The 26,991-nt window shown below is 56.7% G+C and overlaps 1 protein-coding gene across 11 annotated transcripts in view; it reads right to left on the bottom strand.

Moving 5' to 3' along the window:
• LOC144940603 (protein 4.1-like) overlaps window positions 1–26,991 on the bottom strand; it is an 85,559-nt gene that overhangs the window by 27,219 nt on the left and 31,349 nt on the right. For 5 of the 11 annotated variants that reach the window (XM_078866840.1, XM_078866838.1, XM_078866835.1 and 2 more), the window contains 6 exons: window positions 19,349–19,492; window positions 10,208–10,363; window positions 5,909–6,013; window positions 4,665–4,707; window positions 1,778–1,853; window positions 597–821 (listed from right to left, as the gene is read on the bottom strand). In XM_078866840.1, the coding sequence (XP_078722966.1) occupies window positions 597–821; window positions 1,778–1,853; window positions 4,665–4,707; window positions 5,909–6,013; window positions 10,208–10,363; window positions 19,349–19,480 (737 nt within the window). In that variant the 5' untranslated portion in view covers window positions 19,481–19,492. Of the gene's footprint in view, window positions 1–596; window positions 822–1,777; window positions 1,854–4,664; window positions 4,708–5,908; window positions 6,014–10,207; window positions 10,364–19,348; window positions 19,493–20,391; window positions 20,409–21,744; window positions 21,764–21,855; window positions 21,981–26,991 lie in introns of those variants that run through there. The other 6 variants (XM_078866845.1, XM_078866844.1, XM_078866846.1 and 3 more) reach the window with 4 other exon arrangements.

The following is a 26,991-nucleotide window of genomic DNA, read 5'->3' as shown; positions in this document are numbered from 1 at the left end:
TGAGACACGGGGGGGGGGTGGGTGGTTAGACACGTGGGGTGGGGTGGGTGGTTAGACACGTGGGGTGGGGTGGGTGGTTAAACACGTGGGGTGGGTGGTGAGACACGGGGGGGGGGGTGGGTGGTTAGACACGTGGGGTGGGTGGTTAGACACGTGGAGTGGGGTGGGTGGTGAGACACGTGATGGGGTGGGTGGTGAGACACGTGGGTGGGGTGGGTGGTTAGACACGGGGATGGGGGTGAGTGGTTAGACACGGGGGTGGGGTGGGTGGTTAGACACGGGGGTGGGGTGGGTGGTGGGACATGTGGGGTGGGTGGTGAGACACGGGGGCGGGGTGAGTGGTTAGACACGTGGGTGGGGTGGGTGGTTAGACACAGGGGTGGGGTGGTGAGACACGGGGGTAGGGTGGGTGGTGAGACACGTGGGTGGGGGTGGATGGTGAGACACGTGGGTGGGGGTGGGTGGTTAGACACGTGGATGGGGTGGGTGGTTAGACACGGGGGTGGGGTGGATGGTGAGACACTGAGACCCACCGACTCTGTGAGTGTGGTGGGGCGGTGATGAGCGTGGCGTAGCAAAGAGCGCGGCGCACAAACCGGTGGGTCTTGTGCAGCTCGGCGATCTTCTCGAGCAGCTCGTGGGAGTGCGCCGGCGCGAAGCGGAAGCCCGAGGAGGCCACGTAGTCGGCGCCGTGCTCGTCGGCCTCGTGGTCGCCCAGCTCGGCCTGCAGCGCGTAGGAGCCCAGCAGCGCCAGCATCACAAACGAGCACGGCAGCCGCCCCGACGACACGTCCTGACGCAGCTGCAGGCACACGTAGTACCTGGGACGGTGGGGTGGGGGTTGGAGGGGAGGGAGAGGGGGAGTGGGGAGCACAGGAGGTACAGGGCAGAGGGGAGGGATGAGGGGGGAGGGAGAGAGAAGGGGGGGAGGAGGAATAGAACGGCATCAGCACCTACGAACGCCCGACTTAGAAACGTCCACACTTACGAACGAACCGCCGTTGAGACGTACTCACGAACCGATCCGCGGAACTATTTTGTTGCGCGGAGCAATCCTCGGCGAGATGTAATGAGTCTCCAGCATTCCCGCACGATGCACGACAGTGAATCGTTCGACTCAAGTTAAGTGAAAATAAAACAGATTTTTATTCTTTTGACGTTACTTTATTTTATGTTTTATTTACTATCCAGTATTTATGTATTATTACATGCAAATGTACAATACTTCTTATTCATGAGTTTAACATTGCTGCCCTTTTTCGTTGTACCGTAGGACATTTTAAAATACTGACCGAACGTGCAATGAACGATTGAGTTCCGACATGCGAACACAACCCGACTTACGAACGGCTCTCAGGAATGTGTAACCTGTTCCCCAAGTCGAGGACTCCAAGTGAGCCCGGCCCGAGCCTCGCGATCGTTAGGACCCGCACACGCGCCGGCGACCACAACGCTCGCGTGCGCCGTCCGCCACGCAAGAAGCGGATTGCACGTTGACCACGAAAATCACTGCGGCGCACAACAGCCGTTGGCTGCCCGTGACTCCCGACAAAACACGGGTAATAAAAAATTAGCAATTGTTTTTTCCGAAAAACTTTATCAGGAAATAAAAATAAAACAGTAGGGGCATTGTGAAGGGCAGCCCCGGCAATGCCGCTAAATGATGGTCACACCGCGACATGACGATGTCACACCGTGCGCCTTTTGCTGTCGCGCGGCGAGCCACCACGGCACTGCCCGCGTGCCGCCACCACCACCGTCGCCGCCGCTCGCCTACCTGGTGATGTCCTCCGTGAGCTGCGACGGGTCCGGCGGATAGAACTTCACGTTGAAGGAAAACGCCCACGGCCCGTCTGGCAGAGGAGAGCGGAGGTGGCAGAAGTGGCAGCGGCGACGGTTAGAGTCGGCCACGGCCAATTGCACGGGCGCAGTGCACCGTGCCGCGGAGCATTTTGGGTAAAAGCAAACATAAGCAGAACCCCCGTTCTGCGTCATAGACACAAATATTATATTCATCCACTGGTCTCATTAGACCAAGAATGTCAACCAGCAGCAGCAGCAGTATTTGCTGAAGGAAGCAAACACAGTACCAGTTTAGACGGAGTGCTCCTGCCAATGACATGCTGCAACCCAGCAGCCTGCTTCACGTGCAGCCGGGCCCTGCCCATGAGGGCCGAGCCCAATTGCTGAAGTAAGCTGTGTGATTGGCTTTTAGTTGTGTGTGTTCTCCGTCTCTGTGTTGCTCTATCTGTCTCGCGGTGTACTACGGATTTTTGTTCCATTATTGTTGTTAATGACCACGGTGTTTGCAAATCAAATCCTATGGGCGAGCTGGCTCTGTGTGGGGGGGTGGTGAATCTAAAAAAATATTCCTTCACCCGGCCCGCCACATCCAGCAGACCTCTCACTCTGGCTACCAGATGAGAGCCTCCTCTCCAGGTCTCATGGGGACCCATAAAGATTATTCAGTGAGAAATGAATCCCCGTTTATTTATACAGAAATGACATCATGGTCAATCCACTGCTGGATGAAGCCCTTCCTCCCAAGCCACTGCCACCTCTTAACGAATATAAATCCATAAAGAATTTGTGAGGGGATTACTTTTGGGAGGACACATTTTAACGAGCTAACACAACCACGGCCGGGCGTGCGACTGGTGGAGGCGTTATTTTCTCGGATTAATGGCTAAGACTCACAAAGTGACTGGGGGAAGGCAGCATGGATGCAGAGAAAATGTGTCCCGTTTGGGAACGTGGCTATGAATTAGATTACGGTATTTCCTCGTTATTAAAATTAGATTACGGCATTCTCTGCTAACTATTATTAGATTTTGATTTTAAGCTTTCGTGACTGCAGGAATCCATACTCTTCGTTTCTTTCGGTAAAGTCACCTACGTATGACGGACGCTTGTGTTGCGCCTGAAACGTCGCGATTTATTTTATTTTATACCCACGTGACTTTACCGAAAGAACCAAAGAGTATAATTAGATTACGGTAATCCCTCATTACTATAATCATATTACGGTATCCCCCCCCCTCATTACTATAATTAGATTATGGATTTCCCTGGTTATTATAATTAGATTACATCAATCCCTCATTCTTATTATTAGAATGAGGTATTGCCTCGTTATTGGAATTAGCTTACATCATTCCCTCGTTCCAATAATTTGATTACGGTATTCCCTTGTTACTATAATTCGATTATGTCATTCCTTCATTAGTATACTTAGATCACGTTATTCCCTCATTATCGTAATCAGCCGACGATATTCCCTCGTTATTAAAATTAGCTGACGGTATTCCCTCTTTCCGGGGTGTACGGTGCTGCAGAGCATCATGGGTAAATATAATCCCAGCCACCACCCTCGCCTGTCTGCTATACACCAAACCTCATATGCATTGCTGCAGTGCATCATGGGTAAATATAAGCAGATATCCACACACAAATAAAACGTTTGAGTCCATCACACTCCTGGCTCTCCATATTAACAATAACCACACAACGTGCGATTCCTGGAAGCAAACTCGTAAAATCATTGCCATGTGCCATTGACCAGAGCGCCCTGTGGAATCTGTCTTCAATGTCTTCTGGATTTCGTGACGTAAACACGTGAAGAATCCTTCAGGATTGCATAACCCTAGGACGGGTGGGGTGGTGGCGCAGCGGTTAGCGGCACTGTGCGATGAACGTGACCACCCCGAGTTCGTTTACCTGGCGACCACTAACATCAGTGGCGCGGGGGTTAACGGAACCGGCCGTCGCCACTCCACCGACCAAACCGCCAGCCACCGCCCATCTGCCCAATCCGCACTGACCAGCGTGGTGAAGTACGGTCAAACAACAACTCCACACGGTAGCGGGGCGGGCGGAGATACCTTTAATCCAGCAGCGGACTAACAGAGGGCAGGTGAGTTGAACATGTAGTCGGCTTTCGTGACCAATATTATCCACAAGAGTTTGTTTGGGTTCGATCGCGAACATTGTTTGTTGTAACTCTCTGACCCCGTGGCCGTTACTGGATATCTGTGAAAAAGAGCTTTGCGGCTCATCGGATTTTCTCTAGAGATAAACCAAGACTCTGATTCTGAAGTCCATGCTGCGATGGTTTGTCTGCTCACGTCTATTGGGCAGCAACCGCTTTCCAGGGCGCGGCACCAAACAGCGACGACGCCACGCTACGCGCCGGATCGTCTACGCTTGAGTTATCGTCATTGGCCTCCCCATCACAGACGGACCGACGGACCGACGAACACAGACAGACGGTAGTGTCGGGCGGGCGGCGCTAAAGCGTTCATGCTTTCAGCCTCGGTGGAAACCGTGAAAGTGTCTCTTGGGTTCCTGGCTGCTGCGTCCCGCCCCTGACGGGGATTCTAATCGACCTCCCACGGGCTCGAGAGAGCACCGAGGCGACACTTCCGCTCACAGCCCTGCAGAGCCAGGAGGTGGGCCAATCACTGTTCATTTACCCACACAGTGATTCTGAGTGTTATCGACACCCAGAGGGACTATGGGGTTGAGCCAACTCAATAGTAGGATGTGAACCCACGACCTTCCGATCGCTCTGCCACCAAGCCACACGGTAACCATCGCCCCACCGCCCTTCCCCACGCCCCACCGGCCCCCCACCAGCCCCCCAAATGTGGCAAAGTGAAACTTACTTCCGACTTGCTTTTTAATATCCTTGGCAGGATCCAACCAATTCTGCAAAGTGACAAAGAACAAGAGATGAAGATTCAACCCGTGGGGACAAGGAAAAATCGCCAGGCCGCACGGCACTGTGGCGGACAAACGCAACACCACGCACAGCGGCACTTACCCACAAAGCGATGCTCATTTTATCGACCCAAGAGGGATTGTGGGCTGAGAAAACTCATCTCGCCGCGGTGGCTGGGAGATGTTGCGTCTCCTTCGCCTGGTATACAGGAGGTCGTGGGTAGGATCCCAACCCTGACCCCTGTTATATGTTTGAGTTTGCATGTTCTCCCCGTGGTCACGTGGATTTTTCTGCAGTTTCCTTCACATTTACAATCAGCCATGCGTTTCTAGATTATTTGGCCGCGATACATTTCCACGCGATAAGCCACTTTGTTGGGCTATCATGTGTGGCCGGGTAACTTCAGAGGGCTTTACCTGGTAAATAACATTGGTGAGTTTTGTTTTTATTTTAGTTACCTCCCCGCTCACACGCGTGGGTTTTCTGCGGGTACTACCGTTATGTACGAACAACAACTACTGTTGCTTCACTTGAGCACAGCAACAATGACAATAATAATGATTGGTGTGAAGCCAACATGGTTTAGGGAAGTTGAGCCACAGCCCAGAGTCAGGATATAATCATCGAGCCGTGCTCCGGGTTCGAACCCAGGGTTGTCAGTGGTGGCGGCCCGGCACTTTGACCTCTGACCTCTGACCCACCGCGTGGCCTCCTCCTCCTGTCCGTCCGAGCTGCACTAGCTTCCAGTTTGTTGGACGAATACGTCATAAGGCCGAACTCATTACACACAAAGCGCTTAACATAAATGAACCACAATACCTTGCTGATCTCGTAAAGCGAACTCCGGTCATCCTCGCTCGCAGCAGCAGAAGCAGCTTTTGGCTAGCCATCGAACAGAGACGGTCAACCGCATCGCGTGGCGCTTTCAGATGCGCTTCTGCGGCCGTCTGGGACGCTGTTCCTTCCGATGTACTTTTAAATCGTCATCGCGATTGTCAAACACATTTCTTTACAGCTGCTTTTAGTGTTTCGTTTGTTGTCCTTCCCCCGCATCTACGATTAGCGCGGTTGGCTAAGTACGGTGGTGGTACGGAAGACGTTCAACGTACACACGTACGTACTCCACCTTCCCCGTGGCGACGGTAACGTAGAGAGGCCGTGAATCGAGACGGCCCGCGATGCCCTCACCTTGTGGTCGTGGGCATCCTGGAAGGCCAGACCGAAGTAGTCCTTCTCCAGGAGGTTGAGGTGGTCGCACACTTTGTCGAAGAGCACCTGCCCCTTGGAGTGCTTCTGCTCACGCCACAGCCAAACGCAAGGGACCGGCAAGGGGGCAGCAAAGGGGCAGCGCGCACGATCATGATCACGTGCATTCAAGATCGAAACGTCGTCATGTCCGGAACCATTAAGCAAACCACTTCCAACATAAACACCTCGACCATCTCCACCACCACCACCTCCACCACCACCTCATTGACGTTGTGTTCCACTCTCTGCAAGACCCCACAGCTGCTGCACAGGAGACACGCAGTGACCTCAAACATCTTCCCTGACAGTCTCATCCCATTTGTTCTTAGATTCACACACTGTGACTGACCCATAGACTCACACAGAGACACAAAGACTCATACAGAGACACAGACTCACCCAAATACCCATAGACTCACACAGAGACACAGACTCACACAAATACCCATAGACTGACACAAAGACACATTGACTCACACAGAGACCCATAGACTCACACAGAGACCCATAGACTGGCTACGGACCAGGCAACATCACCACCACCACACCACCACCACGTGCCTGATACTGGATACAGGAAGAAGAAGAAGAGGAATGTTTTGAATGACTGCTTTCATTCTGGGAAGGATGCAGCTCAGTGGCCCGAGGAGACGTGTCAGGATTTGGTCAAAGTGGCACCAGTTATTGTGGAAGCGGATGTGTGTGTATGTGTGTGTATGTGTGTGTGTGTATGTGTGTGTATGTGTGTGTGTGAACTTCCTTTGCGCCGTACGTAGCCAACCGTGCCTAATCGGACGTGCAGGGGGAAGGACAACAAACTAAACACGAAAAGTAGTAAAAAAAATAGTTCTCAATTTAGATCGTTTAGGACGTTGGGCTGACATGGCTCAAAACGAGTCCACAAACGTCTCCCAGCGACAGTCGGCAACGTACGGGCAGACAGCAAATGCACATCGAGTAACAATAAAACTATAAACTACATTTTCATTTCACCAGGTAAAGCAATGTGCGTGCGTGCATGTCCGCACACGTACATGAAAAGCGGCAGTGTAGAGGTTAGCGCTGTGATGCGCTGCAAACCCGCGGACCTGATGTTCGATTCCCGCTGACAACCAACACCAGTGACGATAAATTGGCGCTGTAAAACAGATGATTGTCCGGTAAAAACAACCCCCTAACCTCCTTGGTGGTGCCGGACGATAACGCTGTGATGGATGGGAGCAATGCCATGGAGGGAAGGCCAATTCCAAAATTGGCAATGGGGCTTGTAGCCACCACAGTGGCCAAATGGGGGCTCTGGACGGGTGCGAGGGGCTGGTAACCCCTCCACCATCAATTCAACTACCACTGAACTACGTGCAAAATACAAAACGAAGCTTGTGCCAGCGGGTCCGGGGAGACCGGCGTCTATGATGTCTTCTGGCAAAAGCCCATTTGGCAGAACCAGGAGACTGAATCCTTATCATCGGGGTTCCTCCAGAAACAGCAAAAAGCCACTGCGAGTGGCCACGTAGAATGTTCACATGCTCACAGAGGTGGAGAGGCTGCCACTCCTCTGTCGGGAGCTAGACCGGTACCACCTGGATCTCTGCGATATTCACCATGAGGGGTGGACAGTCCTCTACTGCCAAACACCAGGGAGGAGCTATTTTTCTGAACAAAAGAATGAAGGGGGCATGGGAAAGTGGCGGTGAGGTGTGGGAAGCTGTCAGCCCCAGGCTACTGTGGGCTCGCTTTCCCATCAACCGGAGGCGAGGAGTGGTGGTCGTGGTTACTTATGCCCTCACCGAAGATGAACAAGGCCCATGAGTCAGATACCTTCTATGACCTGACACAGAAGCAGTGGTCTGGACCATTGGACGGGTTCCACAGGATTAGAAGAATGCCCTAGTGGTCCCCTTCTTTAAGAAGGGGGACCGCACAGACTGTAACAACTACAGGGGCATCTCCCTCCTCAGTGTGCCGGGAAAGGTCCAGGCATGCTGAGGAGAGGGTTGTGGAGCCCAAACGCGATTTCAGGCCAGGGCGGTCCTGCACAGATGCAATATTTTCTGTGCGTCTGCTTCAGCAGAAGTGTGGGCAATTTCAACAGGACCTACATCTCTGCTTTATTGACCTGGTCAAGGAATATGATACCATCAATAGACCTGGGCTCTGGTCTATTCTTCGTGCTTTCTAAGTCCTTGACTCTCTGCTCACAATCATGATGGTGGGCAGGCCCGGGTAAAACTACGTGGCCAGGAGTCAGAGCCATTCCCTGTTCACCTTGGGGTGTGACAGGGATGTCCTCTGGCTCCCACATAATTGAACATCTTTTTCGACCACGTAGTTCGTGAAGCCTTCAATGCCATCGGCCAGTCATCTCCGGTCAGTCAAGCTATAGCATCTGGGTCTGTCCCGTGACCCCCTGCCAGCGGGCGTTCGACACTTCACGTGGCCGTAAAAGTGCACTTAGCCTGGCACAAGCACCGTGGTGACGTCATCGCCACTTAGTGGCGGTTGTTGTTGTGCATGGGGAGCGACAGTGTAGCGGTTAGCACTGTGGTGCGCTGCGAACCCGCGGACCCGATGTTCGAGTCCCGTTCACAACCAACACCGGTGACGATTAACTGGCGCTGTAAATGAGATCGAATAATCGTCACTGGTGTTGGCCGTGAGCGGCAATCGAACCCGGGTCGCCAGGTTCGGAGTGCAGCGCGCCAACCGCTACACTACCGCTCCCCACCACACACACACACACACCGCGGCGGCGGTGCAAGCAAGGGGAACGATTCATGCCGGCGCTCGTTAGCAGGCGGTGCGCGCACCGCGGCACGGCCACTCACACCCCAACCCCCCCAACCCCCCCACCCGCCGACATGGGGGCATGATGGGCAGCAGGTGGGCAAGGCCTCCCCCGAGGCCCGGCCTAGCCGCGCTAATTGGGCCGCGCCAGATGCCGCTGCCGAGCGTGATCGAGTGGAGGATTTTTTGTTTAATCACAAACCACATGATCTCTTTCTTCCTTTCCACTGGCAAGCGGTTAACCCACCAAGCGTTTATCTCCTGAGCCCGGCACGCGATTAAAGGCTTGCGGGGGACGTTACTTGGTGGCAACCATTCAATGACATCATCCAATTTAACGGGGAGTAGGCTCTCACGACAATTCCTCACAGAGACGGGAAAGGATTCCACACAGGGGCAGAAAACGATCCCTCACAGATGTGCGATGGAGAGAGACGTGGGATGGAGAGAGACGTGGGATGGAGAGAGACGTGGGATGAAGAGAGACGTGGGATGGAGAGAGACGTGGGATGGAGAGAGACGTGGGATGGAGAGAGACGTGGGATGAAGAGAGACGTGGGATGGAGAGAGACGTGGGATGGAGAGAGACGTGGGATGGAGAGAGACGTGGGATGGAGAGAGACGTGGGATGAAGAGAGACGTGGGATGAAGAGAGACGTGGGATGGAGAGAGACGTGGGATGGAGAGAGACGTGGGATGGAGAGAGACGTAGGATGGAGAGAGACGTGGGATGGAGAGAGACGTGGGATGGAGAGAGACGTGGGATGGAGAGAGACGTGGGATGTAGAGAAACGTGGGATGGAGAGAGACGTGGGATGGAGAGAGCCGTGGGATGGAGAGAGACGTGGGATGGAGAGAGACGTGGGATGGAGAGAGACGTGGGATGGAGAGAGACGTGGGATGAAGAGAGACGTGGGATGAAGAGAGACGTGGGATGGAGAGAGCCGTGGGATGGAGAGACGTGGGATGAAGAGAGACGTGGGATGGAGAGAGACGTGGGATGGAGAGAGACGTGGGATGGAGAGAGACGTGGGATGGAGAGAGACGTGGGATGGAGAGAGACGTGGGATGGAGAGAGACGTGGGATGGAGAGAGACGTGGGATGGAGAGAGACGTGGGATGAAGAGAGATGTGGGATGGAGAGAGACGTGGGATGGAGAGAGCCGTGGGATGGAGAGAGACGTGGGATGGAGAGAGACGTGGGATGGAGAGAGACGTGGGATGGAGAGAGATGTGGGATGAAGAGAGACGTGGGATGAAGAGAGACGTGGGATGGAGAAAGCCGTGGGATGGAGAGAGACGTGGGATGAAGAGAGACGTGGGATGGAGAGAGCCGTGGGATGGAGAGAGACGTGGGATGAAGAGAGACGTGGGATGGAGCGATGGCGATAAGCGGCGATGTGGGGGGGGGGGGAGGCATTCGTGGGGATTGGCGCTGGGGACGCGGGGCCTCACCTCCACCTCGCACTCGTACTGCGCACCATCCAGCAGCGCCACCTTGCACGCCATCGCCGACGCGGCACCCTTGGCCTTCTTGCCCGCCCGGGCCTGGGCCTGGGCCTTTGCCGCTGCAGCGGGGGTCGACTCGCTCGTGTTGCCCTTCGCCGGCGCCTGCCCACAGAGTTCGCACGCGAAAAAAAACACCACACTGCTGATGAGATACTGTTTGTTAAAACCGGTCAAGGGTTTGGCTTGGACCGAATCGGGGTGCCACGGTGGAGAGATGTTGACGACCTCGCCTCGTACGCAGGATGTCATGGGTTCGATCTGGACCCTCATGCCTGCTGCTGTATATTTGGAGTTTTTAGAAACGTGCGTTTAGTGTTTGGCTGCGATAAATTTCCACACGATGAGCCACTTCGTTGAGCTATCATTTGTGGCCAGGTCGCTTCCGAAAAAGAGCTGTGAAGCTCAGTGGGCCTTGCCTGGTAAAATAAAATAGTCAATAGTTAGTAGAATCAATGCTGCTGAAAAGTATTCCCTTCCGGAAGGCCATTGGGGGCCAATGGGTTGCGTATAGATTAAATTGTTTCTCATGTGTAGCGATGTATGTGTTTTTGTTGAACTTCTTTCGCACCGTACGTAGCCAATCGCGCTAATCGGAGGTTCCGGAGGGGGGGGGGGGGAAGGACACAAACTAACGGCAAGAAGCACTTCTAAAGAAATTAGTTTGTCATGGCTCCCAGTGGCTTCCTAATATCGGAAGGAAGAACGATCCAGACGGCCGCAGTAGCGCATCTGAAAGCACGCGATGCGTCGCATATATGACAGACAGAGACAAAGATCGCCCGTGTAGTCACACAAACTGTTGAGGCAAGTGCTGCTAACGAAGGACAGCATGACAAATGAGGGGGTGGGTGGCTAGCAGCATGCCCGGCCGCCTTTGTCTCCCCAATGCTGATGTTGATCCCCCGTGTAGCCTTAACAGACTGTTGGGGCAAGTGCTGTTAGCGAGTAGCACCTACGAAGGCCGGCACGGCACACGAAAGGGGTGGGTGGCCAGCACCACGGCACGCCACCTCTTGTCGACCCAGCGCTGACGTTTAAACACTGTCCTGCGCGTAGTTCGGCACGATGTGTCCGACGTTTCGCTCCACGTGCTGGGAGCTTCTTCAGGAAGTGATACGACCCGAAGGCGTGCGGCGGAGCTTTGGTCGTGCGGCTGCTGATGGAGACGCGGAGCTACAGCGGCGACGGTCTCACACTGAGGTGGTCAAGCAAGCAGACAACCACGTTAGGAGCCAGCGGAGTCGTGTATTATCATCATCGTCATCGCTGTCACTGCGGTGTCTCTCTCCTTTGTACTTGTGGATCGGGGCGTTGCGTCGCTACACGCTGCGTTCCGCCTCCGTTCTGGATGGCCACAGTCGCACACTGCCGGAGAGTTTCACATTTACCACTTGTGCATCATCATCATCATCAGGTATCGTGGTTTGTGCAGTGGATACAGTTTAGGGTGGACCGGGAGCAGCTTGGTGGAAGATCAAACCCCAGGGGATCTTCTGCGTTGGCTCTTTCACAACAAGGCGGTGTTTGCTGGGAGTTGTCTTGAACTCCATTCAGCTCTCCGAGCCACATCGGGGGGTTCAACTCACACAACCGGCACCACCCCTCCCCTCGTCAGGGGCAACACAACCAGCACCACCGCCACCCCCCGCCACCCCCATCTCCCCCCCCGTCAGTGGCGCACGTGAGTTGCTTTGTCATCACATCATGTGACTATCTAAACGGAAACAACGAAAATATGATCCAGCCATTCTCCACCAATGCATGACAGCGGGTCTCCGACGCGGTCATACTTCACCACACACTGGCGGGTGCGGCTCGGTGAAGGAAGGAGGTCGCGCCCCAGGACCGGTTCCGATATCACTCGCCACCCATCGTCAGCCACGGCCGGGAACCAAACTCTCGTGTCGCTGGGTTGACAGCTCCCACGCCAACGCCACACAAACGTATATCCCGCGTGGGACGTGCGTCACGCCGTCACCGCTCGTGCGCACAAATCTCACGGCCGTGAATCGACTCAAACGATGCATCGCACGCGGCGGGTGCCCCTAAACTACTACCACTATGTATTTGACGGGGTAAGGCCCCACTGAGCTGTGTAGCTCATTCTCAGAAGCGACCTGGCCATGACAAGTGATAGCTCAGTGAAGTGGCTTATCTTCGTCGTGTGGAAATGTCTAGCAGCAGCCAAACACTCTGAACCCGTCACGTTGATTCTAAATGTGGAGGGGAAAAACCGGAGGACCCGGAGAAAAATCCACGCGACAACGGGGAGAGAGACAGACACGCGAACTCAAAATATAGAGCAGGAGTCAGGGTCGGGATCGAACTCACGACCTCCTGTATACGAGGCAAGGTAGTTAACATCTTGCACGGGGAGGGGTGGGGTGCAACTGTTCCCCTTCAGGCCCCCCTTTTCCCTGGGGGGGGGGGGGGGGGGGCGGGGCGGCCCTCTGTATCTCATTCGCGTGGACGGAGCGACTTAGCGTTGCGCGGGTCGAGTGCCGCATCATCCATCACGCCATCCCCCGCTCGGGCCAATCAGCTCGCGACGTGACTCACGGGGAAGTGGGGGGGGCGGGGGGGGGCGCGGGGGGCGGTGGCCACGAGAGCGTCGTCGTGAAAATCTTGACACCGTCACGGCCGCCGGGTGCGCCGCGCCGACGGTGGCTCGCGCGACATCGATGCCGCTGTCGGTGTTCACCGCGGCTGCCGAGCTAAGACCCAAGGGACCAAAATGCCAAGCGGCCAGCAACATACAGCACTCTCATCAAAGTTGTAATGCTGACGAGCGTGTAAATCGGGTCTTGGAACTGAGCAGCAGGGTTACTGTGACAACCTGGGGAGGTGGACAATGGGAGGGCGAGGAAAGACGCAGAAAGAGAAGTCAGGTGACCGGCAGTGTGGTGAGTGGGTGGGTGAGCGGGTGGGTGAGGGAGTGAGTGGGTGGGTGAGTGAGTCAGTGGGTGAGTGAGTGAGTTGGTGGGTGAGTGGGTGAGTGAGTTAGCGAGTGAGTGGGTGAACGAGTGAGTGGGTGAGCGAGTGAGTGGGTGAGCGAGTGAGTGGGTGAGTGAGTGGGTGAGTATGTTGTTGTGACCGGCCAGGCGTGGTGCCGCCCACCCACCCCCTCGTGCGCCATGCCCCGGCCTTCATAGGTGCTGCTACTCGCTAACAGCACTCTTCGATTCCCGCTCACGGCCAACACCAGTGACGATTATCTGAACCGGTCCTGGGCCTCCCCTAGGTCGACTTAGTCTCAAGTGATTACCTGGTGCGGTGTGCAAAAACATCGCTACCGGGGAGACAAAGGCGGTCAGGTGTTGTGCTGGCAACCCACCGCCTCGTGTGCCGTGCCCCGGCCTTAATAGGTGCTGCTACTCGCTAACAGCACTTGCTCCTACAGTCTGCTAAGGCTACACAGGGGATCTTTGTCTGTTGTTGCAACGTGTGGTGGTGGTGGTGGTGGCGGTGGTGGTGGTGATGGCGGTGATGGTGGCTGAACACAGAGTGATGAATGAGACGGTGCGGTCAGCGTCTTGCTAAGGGCCGGGGTCCCTCAGCACGCGTGAAGTTCACGTGGCAATGGTAGCCGTGGCAACGATTGCCGTGGCAACAGTAGCCGGGGCAACAGAGATGTACCGCAGCCAAGGGTGTAACTATGGGGGGCTGGGGCGGGTTATGTGGCAGCGTTATGCGACGCATAGGGGGCCCAGTGGGTCGCAGGGGGGGGCACCCCTGAATCAACAGATAAGCAAAAAATATTCCAACAGTTGACCGTGAATGCCAAAGAACATCATTACAAATGAAGACGCTATATTTCCAAAGAATATTTCCAAAGAATACACACGCCGTAAAATATTAGTACCGCTAACTGACATGCGCATGAAAGCAAGACGTGCGGCAACTTAAGAGTGAGTATTGTACGGTGTTGCTTTTTAGCAACACTGTCACTGGTTAAGACTGTCCGACTCTAAACCCAACACACGGTGCGACTACAATCATATTATTATAGCCTGACAGATTATTGTTATACGGGAGACAGTCGTGTCTTGAAGAGTCTTGGTGAGTTTGGATTAACACGAGGAAGAGCGCCCTGTGAGTCGAACTGTGGTGGTGGCGATCGTGGTGATGGTGGCGATGGTGGCGATGGTGGCGATGGTGGCGATGGTGGCGATGGTGGTGATGGTGGCGTGGGGAGCGGTGGTGTAGCGGTTAGCGCTAAACTGCGCTACGAACCCGGCCGCCCGAGTTCGATTCCTGGTCACAGCCGACACCAGTGACAATTATCTGAACTGGGCTGTCCCTAGATCGACTCAGCCTCAAATGAGTACCTGGTGCGGTGTGTAAACATTGCGCCACTGGGGAGACAAAGGCGGCTGGGCGTGGTGCTGGCCACCCACCTCCTCGTGTGCCGTGCCGGCCTTCATAGGTGCTCGCTAACAGCACTTGCCCCAACAGTCTGTTAAGGCTATATGGGGGATATTTCTCCTTTGATGGTGATGGTGGTGATGGTGGTCATGGTGGTGGTGGTCATGGTGGTGGTGATGGTGCTCATGGTGGTGTTAAAATCAGCTACGCCCCTGAACGCAGCTCCACCGTCTTCGGCCTGAGTCGAGCCCAACCCGAACCAGGACTCGAACCCGCGACCTTCCGACAGCGATCCGCTCAAGAGGAACCAGGAAGGAGGCACCTCACTGGGCCTGCTGGTGCCGCTGCTGACAACGGCGGGAACGGCGATGGTGGCGACGGGACGGCATGAAGGAATGAGGAACGCGCGGAGCTTGCACAACGCCACGCCTCTCTCTCGCCTCGCCCGCCTCGCCCGCCACGACCGTCGACAGCGGCCGTGACGTTCGCGCGCCGACACGCCTCGACGCTGCCGCAGACGCCCTTTGCCTTTGCGCCACGTGTTTGGTTTCACTCCCTCTGCACCACGTGCTTGGTTTCACTCCCTCTGCACCACGTGCTTGGTTTCACTCCCTCTGCACCACGTGTTTGGTTTCACTCCCTCTGCACCACGTGTTTGGTTTCACTCCCTCTGCACCACGTGCTTGGTTTCACTCCCTCTGCACCACGTGTTTGGTTTCACTCCCTCTGCACCACGTGCTTGGTTTCACTCCCTCTGCACCACGTGTTTGGTTTCACTCCCTCTGCACCACGTGCTTGGTTTCACTCCCTCTGCACCACGTGCTTGGTTTCACTCCCTCTGCACCACGTGCTTGGTTTCACTCCCTCTGCACCACGTGTTTGGTTTCACTCCCTCTGCACCACGTGCTTGGTTTCACTCCCTCTGCACCACGTGTTTGGTTTCACTCCCTCTGCACCACGTGCTTGGTTTCACTCCCTCTGCACCACGTGTTTGGTTTCACTCCCTCTGCACCACGTGCTTGGTTTCACTCCCTCTGCACCACGTGTTTGGTTTCACTCCCTCTGCACCACGTGCTTGGTTTCACTCCCTCTGCACCACGTGTTTGGTTTCACTCCCTCTGCACCACGTGCTTGGTTTCACTCCCTCTGCACCACGTGCTTGGTTTCACTCCCTTTGCGCGACGTCCGGCCGGCGTTGGGGACGAGGAGGCCGAGTACTCGACAGGGGCTCTCGAGAGCGGCGTACTCGCAATCAGAATCTGTTCTCATCCCGGAGAAATCCGATGAGCTGTGAAGCTCTTTTTCACACGTGCCCAGTAGAGGGCCCCTTCCCGAGCAGAAAGGGAACTTATTTTTCGAGTGGAGGCACCTTCCCCCAGCAGCGTCGTCGGCTAGCACTCGCAGGGCTGCGCCTTTACCTTCGTTGTGAGTATAAAAAATCTTCTTTCTCCCTGCGTGACGAGGTGTCGAGCCGCGACTGAGATGGCTCGGAAGCTGCGGTTCCCCTGCACGTGGCGAGACTGAGATGGCGTCGCTTGGCGTCTCATCGGCACGTGCGGCCACAGCCTTCCAACGTCGCACCAAGGCCTCGTCAATCGATCGACCGCAGCAACGGACGAGCGCCGAATGGAAGTCTAAACCGCTTTGGCGGAGTGCGGCCACGGCGATCGGCGGTGCCGCGCGGTGTCCGAGCCGCTGCGGCCCACCGACCGGCGCGGTGAAGTACGGACAGACGACCCCCGTGACCGCCCACACGGCATGGGGAGGGAGCAATCATCCGAAGGGGCTGTAAATCGGTCGTGGAGCCGCATGCGGCTCTTTAAGGATTGCTTCGTGACGTTATTCATCAAGGGCCGCCGTCTGGCATTCACGCAGCACTGCGGGGCTCTTGACAAATTGAGTTGATTTTTGACACAATTCTAACAAAATTACTCCTCTTGTTATTTTGGTTGCCGATCGCTGGTGCAGACCTTCCTGAAGGTGAGGCGACATGTACAGTGTTGTGCGTGCCAGGTAAAGGTGATGGCGTTGAGGCGTCAGGCACCGTCCGTAGCGGGGGCGGTGTGGGGGAGGGGGCGGCACGGCAATGCCCGTAGCGATGATCCAACATCGACGCGTCTCGAGTGTCCGGTTGCGTCGCCACCGGGGGACTCGAGCTCCAGTAACGGCGCTCGGTGACGATCAGCTCCGGCGCCAAGAGGGTGACCGGTGCTGCCGGCCGAGGAGGAGACGACGTCACGCGTCGCGACCCCCGTGACCCCAGCCACCCCAGCCATTCCAGCGATCCCAACGACCTCCGTCACCCCCGTGACCCCAGTCACCCGAACGACCCCAACAACCCCAACAACCCCAGCGACCCCCGCGACCTCCATGACCCCCGTCACGCACACCGCGCGACACCGCCAGCGCGCCGCGCGGCTCTCAGCGTGACGCCATCGCCACCAATAATTCTCACCGCCACCGAACCGATTAAACGCCCTAACCGAGGGCGGGCGAGCGACGACAAAGGCGCCGCCACGTTAGAAAGCGCCGCAGGATCCATGCAAGCGTGGCATGGGTTCTCATCCTCGTTGTTTTTTTAACGTCCAGTGCCGATCCAGGCTGGCACGGGGCTCCAGGCCGATGGCGCGGGGTAGACAGGGAGAGGCAAATGGAAGCCACGGGTGGCTGGGTGGCTGGGTGGCTGGGGAGGGGGGGGGAGGGGGGGGAGGGGGGGTGGTGTGCGTGGCGGGCGGGGGGGCACCCGACTGTGAAATGTTGAAATCCAACTTCCGCAGTTGGCTCTCCCGCGGCCGCTGTGGCGAGTCCCCCGGCTTGTTGGCAACAGCGAGGGAGGGGCGGCGGGTTTCTGTCGTCCAGAGAGCGGGCGGAACGAAACGTTCGGGCGGCGGCCGTGGTGGCACCGATGGCTCACGGCAGCATGGGACCTGGGGGTTCGACTCCCGACTCGGAAGCCTCGCCGAGCCCAGTCGGTGCGTTCTCTCCCCCCGTGGTCTGCCTGGGATTCCTCCGCGTTTCTCTGGTTTCCTCCCATAGACTGTTGGGGCAAGTGCTGTTAGCGAGCGGCACCTATGAAGGCCGACACGGTACACGAGGGATTGGGTGGCCGTGACCACGCATGGTCACTGTTATCTCCCCAGTGGAGATATTTACACACCGCACCAGCTACTCATTTGAGGCCGAGTCGACCTAGGAGAGGCCGAGGACCGGTTCAGATAATCGTCACTGGTGTTGGCCGTGAGCGGGAATCGAACTTGTACAGCCGGGTTTGTAGTGCAGCGCTAACCACTACACTACCGCCCCCCATACGGTCAGCAGCAGCAACCGCCATTCGACACTAAGTGGCGGTGACGTCACCGTGGCGCTCCTGCCAGGCTAAGTGCGCTTTAGGGGCCACGTGAAGCGTCCGGCAAAAACCGGCCCCTACCTCCGCGGCGGTGCCGGGCGGTAACGCTGTGCCGTGGATGTGAGCTGTGCCGTGCAAGGAAGGCGAATTGCAACATCGGCCATTCCCCCCGCGGCGATTGTCGCCACCACAGCAGCCAAATGGGGGCTCTTGACGAGTGCAAGGGGCTGGTAGCCCCTCCACCTTCAATTTAATTACCACAAAACCACGTTAAGAATTTCTAGCTAACGTGCTCCCCATACAAAGATCCCCCGTATAGCCTTAACAGATTGTTGGCACACGCCGGGGTGGGTGGGCCAGCACCACGGCCGATCGCCTTTGTCTCCACAGTGGAAATGATTTTACTCATCCGCACCAGGTACTCATTTGAAGTTGAGTCGATCTAGGGGAGGCCGAGGACCAGTCAGATAATCGTCACTGGTGTTGGCCGTGAGTGTAAATCGAACTCAGGCAGCCGGGTTCGTAGCGCAGCGCACTCATGCTCCCCATACGCACGCACACACACGCGCACACACACACGCACGCACACACACGCACGCGTGCGCACTGAGCATGACTACGCCTGGATCGCGTTGAATACGAAGAGCGTTTAAAACGAGTAGCGACAAAGAATAAAAACCACACACCGTTTGTCAATGCTGCCCGGCGGAGGGTCGCGGAGCCACCGGACCTCACGCGCCAACCGGCACGGCGATTAATTCCCTCCCCCGAGTAATTAAAAATATCATCGCACTTGTGCTGACCGCTAAGAAACCGCCCGAGCGTAAAATGGGAAAAAAGAGAGAGATGTAATCATCCACACGGATGATTTACAGACTCATCTCCCCTGCCAGTGGGATTTTTTTACATTCACGTGAATACTAGGAAGCACAGCCCTTACAACCCACGCATATGCCTGGTTTATCTTCCTTATATTTTAATTAATGACGTGTCGTACTATACGTGTTTGTGTGCTGGGTGGTGCAGTGGGGAGCGGTGGTGCAGCGGTTAGCGCGCTGCGCTACGAACCTGGCGAAACGGATTCTATTCCCGCTCACGGCCAACACCGGTCACTTATATCTGAACTGGTCCTGGGCCTCCGCTAGGTCGACTCAGCCCCAAATGAGTACCTGGTGCCAGGTGTAAACATCGCCACTGGGGAGACAAAGGCGGCCGGGCGCGATGCTGGTCACCCCCCCCCCCCCCGTGTGCCGTGCCGGCCTTCAGAGGTGTTAATCGAAAACAGCACTTGCCCCTACAGTTTGTTAAGGCTACGCAGGGGAATATTTGTATTTGTGCGTTGTCTCTGTACGCTGTCCGAGTTGTCCGCCTCTTGCCTGCTTGGCCGTGGAGGAGGCCACCTGCTGCTGCTGCTGCTGCTCCTGCTGCTGCTGCTCCTGCTGCTGCTGCTCCTCACTGCTGGAGGCCGGCCTCACCCCGCCCGGCGTGGAGGCTCCCTCTGTGGCCATCGCACGCGGAGTCTGCGGAAGAGACGTGTGAAGCGGAACATGGATATAACATTACACGCACGCACACACAGAGTACAGCCACGCGGATAACATTACATGCGCACGCGTTCGCGAGCACCTACGAACGCCGGTACAGCACACGAGGGGATGGGTGGCCAGCACCACGGCCGATGTTTTTACACACTGCACCAGGTAATCATTTGAGGCCGAGTCGACTTAGGGGGAGGCTCAGGAGCGGTTCAGATTATCGTCACCGGTGTGAGTGGAAATCGAACTCGGGCCACCCACCACACACTCACACGTGAGCAGCGCCGGGCCGTGTAAACGACCGCCGTGCCAACGGTGAGGGCGCCGGAACGGACGCCGTGGTACAGCGTGCGCACGTCGCCACCCCACGGGACACACGCTCAGGCGCGCGTACCATCACCATCACGACCACCACCATCATCTCCACCACCATCACCGCCGCCATCGCCGTCACTACCACCATCACGACCATCACCATCACCACCGCCATCACCGCCGCCATCACTACCACCATCACCACCACCATCACCGCCGCCATCGCCATCACTAACTCCATCACGGCCACCACCATCGCCACCACCATCGCCGCCGCCATCACCATCACTACCACCATCACTACCACCATCACCGCCACCATCGCCGTCACTACCACCATCACCGCCATCACTACCACCATCGCCACCACCATCACCACCACCATCACCGCCGCCATCGCCATCACGACCACCACCATCGCCACCACCATCGCCACTATCACGAGCATCACCACGCTCCGACTCAACAGACACACCGGGCAGTCTCAGTTCTGTTTACATTTTTTGAAAGTCAAAGTGATTTCCTGCTCAACTTAGCGCCGAGGCACCGGTCGCCCATCTCCAGCTTACCCGCCCTGCAGAGCCAGTGTTGGGAATTCCACATTCCTATGGCGGGGGGCAGGGGAGAGTCTACCCACAGAAAATCCACCGTTGGGCTCCGCCGCACGATGGCACTCACTGTATCGACAAGGAGGAAGAGGGACGATGGGTCACCCTCCCCCCATCCTCCGCCCCTCACCGAGGATTTGACCTCGGGAGCCGCTCGCTCTCCCAGTGAGCCACCCCGACCGGTGAGGAGCGTGGAGTGGAGATCGACGCGCAGATACACACACGGAGACCGCCGAGGAGGAGGAAGCGGGGGGGGGGGCTGGAGGAGCAGCCCGTGAGCGACACGCTCCACTGCTCGTGGCGAGAGACGACCTAAAGGTACTTTCCCATCGCTAACCACTGCCGCCGGAGGTGATGCGACTCGGATACAAATTAGCAACCGCTCTTGAGGGGCGGGGACGGGGGAGCGGTGGCGCAGCGGTGAGCGCACCGCGCTACGAATCCGGAGAGACCCGCGATTCGATTCCGGGCCACGGCTCGCATCGGCGGCGTGCCGTGGACCGGTACCCCTCGTGGGCACCCGCCCCACCGAGAGGCAGCGACGAGCATGGTGAAGTACGGTCAAAACAACCGCCATGACCTCCACAGGCGTGGGGAAGCCCTCATCCGGCAGTGAACTGACGAAAAATTGTGAAACGTACGCATGAAATGTCCCTACCTAATTACCAAATGACCGATGCTTGCGGATGAACACTATAAATTTCAGACCATCTACCCCCACCCTTTGTAACGGCCCCACAGAATCCATCCGCAGACCTCGCGGAACTTACAGGGTTCCCCGTTTACACGTCCAGCTGATCCGTGAACATCGGTCGGACCTCCCCCCCGCACCAATGTACGTGTTGAAAATACGATTATTACAAAAAATACGTACACACCATTTACAGACCCTGCACGTCTCCTCGCCTTGTGGGCCCGTGGGCCCGGCACGTGGCCTCTGCGAAGGCTTCTGGGCCGCGAGAGACGAGGCAGCAGGCAAGAGGGAAAGACCACGAGCAGCCGGACGGAGAGCAACCCCGCGACCCCGCGACCCCTCGACCACGCACGGCGACCGCCACAAGTTGACCGGACAATTCCGGCGTCGCTCGCGAAAACCACGACGCAAAAAACGTGTCCGCGCGCACGCTTACACACACGCGCACTTACAAACACGCGCGCGTGCGCTATGACACCTTAAGGCGTTCACCTTCAACCTCTCGCCGCTCTCGCCACTGGCCGCTCCGCTCGCCCGTTTGCGGGCCGCCCTCTTGGGCCCTGTGCTCGGCAAACGTTTGCAACAAAAAACATCGCGAGCGGCTACGTGGCCGAACGTACCGAAGCGCGAACGGGCACCCCGCCACGTGCGACCCCCGCCGTGGAGTGCCGCAATAAAAGGCGCGGGAACCACACGGTGGCGAGCGTTCCACTCGGGAGTGCCGCGCTCACCGATCTGGCGGACACGAGACCAAGAGACAGCCAGACGCAGGAGCTGGATGGAGCCGGACGGTAATCCCGATCACCGCGACTCGTCGCCGCGACGCGGGATAGATCCTCCCAGCCTGGCGGACGGACGCTCCGGCGAGACTGCCGCTTTGCGCGCCGCGGAGTTTTGCCGTTTGTGGGTTCCGCTTCGTGTGGGGAGGGGGGGCGGGGGGTGCGGGGGGGGAGCCCCTCCCCCGGTCCCGCATGAAAGGCAGCGCTGGTACTCGTGGCGACTGCCGCGGATTTTTGTTGTTGCTGTAAACTTCCTGCTGGTCGTATCGGCAGTGGCAGGCTGTGTGTGTGGTGTGACCAGCAAAGAGAGCGCCCACAAAAACACACAGAGATAAAGGTCCCCACGTGCAGCCTTTAAAAGACTGTTGGGACAAGTGATGTTAGCGAGCACCTATTAAGGCCGGCACGGCGGTCACAACAGGGGCGTGGCCAGAACCACACCCAGCCGCCTTTGTCTCCCCAGTGGTGATGTATACACCGCACGAGGTACTCAATTGAGGCTGCGTAGCGCAGTGCACTTGCTGCTACACTACCGCTCTAATACCAATACCCGTCAATTCTCCACTAAGTAACGGTGACGTCACCACGGGGGCTGTGCGAGGCCACGTGCCCTTTGAGGCCACGTGCAATGTAAAAGGCTCGCTGATAGGAGGAGGTCTCGGGACAGATCCAGCAGGTGCCATGGGTTTGTTGACTGAGATAACTGGTGATGCACCAGCTGTACCCCCTACTGTGCCAACTTGCTACATTTTAGCCGCACAGTGCTCCGCTCGTTGTTGTGAGCGTGGCTCCTCTGCCCTCTGTTGTCATTGCACCTCCTCCATAGAGGCCAATCTTGACACCGCTGGTACCAGTCGTCGGCAAGTCCACTCAGCTCCACATCCTCCTGTACCGCATCACTCCATCTCTTCTCCAGTCCATGTTGCGCCCGTTTAGCCCCCTCTATGCAGCCAAACAGAAGCTGCTTGGGCATGCTGTGGCTGGGCTTCTGGGCGACATGACCCAGCCAACGCAGCTTTGCCTGCCGGAGGAGCTCAAGGATTTGTGAGCTCCTCACACAATCCAGCCTGGTTAAACCCAGGATGGATCGTAGGCTGGCCAGCCTGAATGTTTCTAACCGGCGCAAATGTTCCATTAGAGGGGTCCACGTTTCACAAGCATAGAAAAGGAAGGGCATGACTGTAGCCGAGAAGACCCGAAGCTTCCTGCAGAGCGACAGACCAGGTAGCTTCCACACAGCATTGCGCAGCTGATGAAAATATAATGCCGCCCGACTGATTCGTAGTGAGACCTCTGCTATCAGAACGTAGCTAGGTCAAAGGCACACAGAGCTGGTCATAACTATACTGCCCAGGTATGGGAAACTCTCCACTCTCTCTGTTACTGCTCCATCTCCAATGGGGAGCTGAGGGGGTGGATTGTTTGGTGGCACAAAATACCAGGCAAGTGCTTAGTTTTGGTGGGGCTACCGCTCCCCATACACAAGCACATACACAAACAAAGACCCCCCATATAGCCTTAACATACTGTTGGAGAATGCTCACACGAGATAAATAACAGCCATTCTTCCCCTACGGTATTTGTCTCTCAAAGTAACAAACAAACGTGCTCATTTATAGAGTTTGCCGCGTTGAACTCGGACCGCTTTCTTGCAGAGATGGTTGGCTCCGGCTTCCTCCAAACACGTCAGATGAACACTCGCTCGCCGTCTTAAAAACATCTTCATACGTATAGAACTGCAGAGCGACTGTTGCTGGCACCGGCTCACCCGCCTGGCCAGCCTCACCGCCCACGGCCCTCTTCCTTCCCGCTCGGCGGACGCCACGCGCAATTTGCACGAAGACAACGCCGCGTGGAATGTTCGGTCTGCGTCAATGAACGTAACGTCGGTCTGCGTCAATGAACGTAACATTGGGCTGCTCATAACCGAGGGTCGCGTTGGGGCCGTGCGGCCCCTGAAGGCTTGTTGTGTAAAAAGTGCGGCTGCGTGTTTTTTCTTTCTTTACCACCACCACCACGCAAGAGGGAACAACGTACGGGGGGGATGAGGCGTTACTGGGTTCTGCGTTTCCGCGCGGTCAGCGCGATTGTCGCGGGCCACGCCAGAATGGCGGGGGGGTGGGGGGGGAGTTGTACGCAGAGAGGCCGAATGAAAAACTCATTTTCCTCGGTAACTGCTTTTTCGTGCCGTTTAGTTTTTTGTTATCCCAACCGCCGCGGCGCCTCCGATGAGCACGGTTGGCTACGCAGGGTGCGAAAGAAATTCAACGAACCTCCAGTCTGTAACATCTCTGTGCTCCCGTTCCCATCCTTTTTGCTCTCATTTCTTGTCCAACAGACCCTCAAATCTCCTCTCCCCCCCCCCCCTCCCACTTCTCGTGTTGCTCTCACGAGGGCAAAATGAAGTGGGGACGAGCGACGTGGCTCGGCACGACAGATCCCGCTGCGGAAGGCGCGACGAGCAAACCGAGACGGGGCGACCCGCGCGCTGCCGGTGAACTACGCACGACGCCGAGGACGCGTCGTCACTAGCGGCTTTGCGTGACGCGAGGGCCAGGTTTGATGAAGCCGCCGCCGCTGCTGCTGCTGAGTGATGCAGACCTCACGAGGAGATTGCTCCACATTTAAAAATGGGGCGGGGAGGGGGGGGGTAAACGTCTGCGGAGTTTATGCGCGGTGTTTGGGCGCCGCGATGATTTTCACGCCGCGTTTCGTTTGCCCGGCGGGTTTTTGCCGACTTTGCAGCAGTGACTGCGCCGTGCCGATTGGGTCCCGATTAGGACAAAACCGGTCCAAGCTGCTTATCTCTGCAGCACTGCTTTGATGGCGAGCCAAAATACACGCGGTCACGAGATGTTGACAACCTCGCCTGGTATGCAGGAGGTCGTGGGTTCAATCCTGACCCTGACGCCTGCTGCTGTATCCTCTGAGTTTGCGTTTCTTTCTCTCCCCGCGGTCGCGTGGACTTTTCTCCGGGTGCTCCGGTGTTTCCCTCGACATTTAGGATCAACGTCACGCGCTCAGAGTGTTTGGCTGCTCTCAATGTCCACGCGATGATGAGCCACTTCGCTGAGCCATCTGCTTGTGGCCAGGACGCTTCTGAGACAGAGCTACACAGCAGCTCGGCGGGGCCTTACCTGGCACAAGACGAAGTTGGGGAAGAGTAGAGGACAACAGAAGGGGACTCGCAATGCAGTTCTTCCCGGGACCGCCGGTGGTTTTTACGTAACGCACCAACGCCGGGTGCTCGACACGCCGCACATTTGCCTCGCCCACGCGGCACGCCGCCGCTCCAATCGAGCATCGAGGCGGCGCTCGTTCCTGCGTTCAGCCCTGAGCCAGCGGTGGCAATTCCTCATTCCTACAGCGGGGGGCGAGTACTGTCCACTTCCCCACAAGGCGGTACTATCTTCTTGGTTCTTTCGGTAAAGTCACGTAGAATGGAAATAATAAAATAATAAAAATAAAACATAATAAAATAATATAATAAAATAATATACTAAAATTATATAATAAAAATATTTTATTATTTCCATTCTACGTGACTTTACCGAAAGAACCAAGAAGATGAATCCCTGCAGTCATGAAAGCTTTAAATCGAAATTTAAGGCGGTACTAGTTTTACCGAGCCCCGAAGGGATGATGGGCCGAGTCAACCCCCCCAACCAGGACGCGAACTCACAACCCTGCCGAGACCTCGGGCCGGCTCCGTGCTCCCTCGCTGCTCGTTCCATCGCGTTCGCTCCGGAAGCCTAAACACGACATGGGCATTGCTCGGTTGCATCCCTTGGTATTCAAGCAGCGGTCGGAGCGGTGGCGCTTTGGTTAGCGCACTGCGATGAACTCGACGGCCCGAGTTCAACTAAACTCGTAATCCATTTTTATTTGACCAGATAAGGCCCCACTGAGCTACTATACAGCTCTTTTTCGAAAGCGACCTGGCTACAAATGATAGCGCACCAGCAAAGTGGCCCATCATCACGTGACCGGCAGCCAAATACTGTGATCGCGTGACGTCAATTCGAAATGTGGAGGGGACAAAAAAAACGGAGAAAAATCCCACGCGACCACGGGGAGAGAGAGACACGCACTCCAGAAATACAGCAGGCGTCAGGGTCGGGATCGAACCCAAGACCTCCTATATACCAGGCGAGGTAGTTAACATCTCCTCGCCACAGAGAGACCGCACGAGACTCAGAGGTGTTCACCACGTGCCGCTGAACGCCGCTGCTGAACGCCGCCCCGCACGGCTGTGCGTTTGAATCGACGCCCGCAGTGCAGAGCTTGCCAACAGCGCATCCCCAAACGCCCAAGCGCCGCTTCCAACGTGCCGGGATAGCGGTGCTAATAATGATGGTCGTAATAATAGTCATAATTATTCTCTGTGCGTGGCGATCTCTCGCAGGGGGGGGGAGGGGTGCAAAGGTCGCGATTGTTCCGCTCACATCGGAATGGGCGCCCTGCGACGCACGCTCCGCTGCCAGGCCGCTCGCTCGCTAACAAGGGCCGTATTATCCAATAGGGCACAGTAGGCACTGTGCCTAGGGCATACTCACTCACCCACTCAGCCACCCACTTAGCCAGCCACCCACTCAGCCAGCCACCCACTCAGCCAGCCACCCACTCAGCCAGCCACCCACCCACTCACCCACCCACCAGGGCCGTATTATCCAATAGGCCACAGTAGGCACTGTGCTTAGGGCATACTCACTCACCCACTCAGCCAGCCACCCACTCACCCACTCAGCCAGCCACCCACTCACCCACTCAGCCAGCCACCCACTCACCCACTCAGCCACTCAGCCAGCCACCCACTCAGCCAGCCACCCACCCACATGGTGTTTTTCGCACACTCTCATTCTCAATAGAGAGCAGCGGTGCAAGGGAAGACAGGACCAAATAACAAACGTGTCAGCAACGGCGTCTGTCCAACCGGCTAGACGAAGAACCGTGCGGCAAGCAGGCGGAGTGACAGCGGTGGCGGGAGTAGTGACACGGCGGCAAGCAGCAGCAGCAGTTCCAACTGTTGGAAAGTGATCACTGAAGGCCGAAGGAAACAGAAGTGCCTGGGGCCTACAAGAACCTCAA

Source organism: Lampetra fluviatilis, chromosome 23, assembly GCF_964198595.1.
Source record: "Lampetra fluviatilis chromosome 23, kcLamFluv1.1, whole genome shotgun sequence".
NCBI lineage: Eukaryota > Metazoa > Chordata > Hyperoartia > Petromyzontiformes > Petromyzontidae > Lampetra > Lampetra fluviatilis.
The sequence above is the reverse complement of the archived record's forward strand: the minus strand, read 5'-3'. Positions and strand labels throughout refer to the sequence as shown.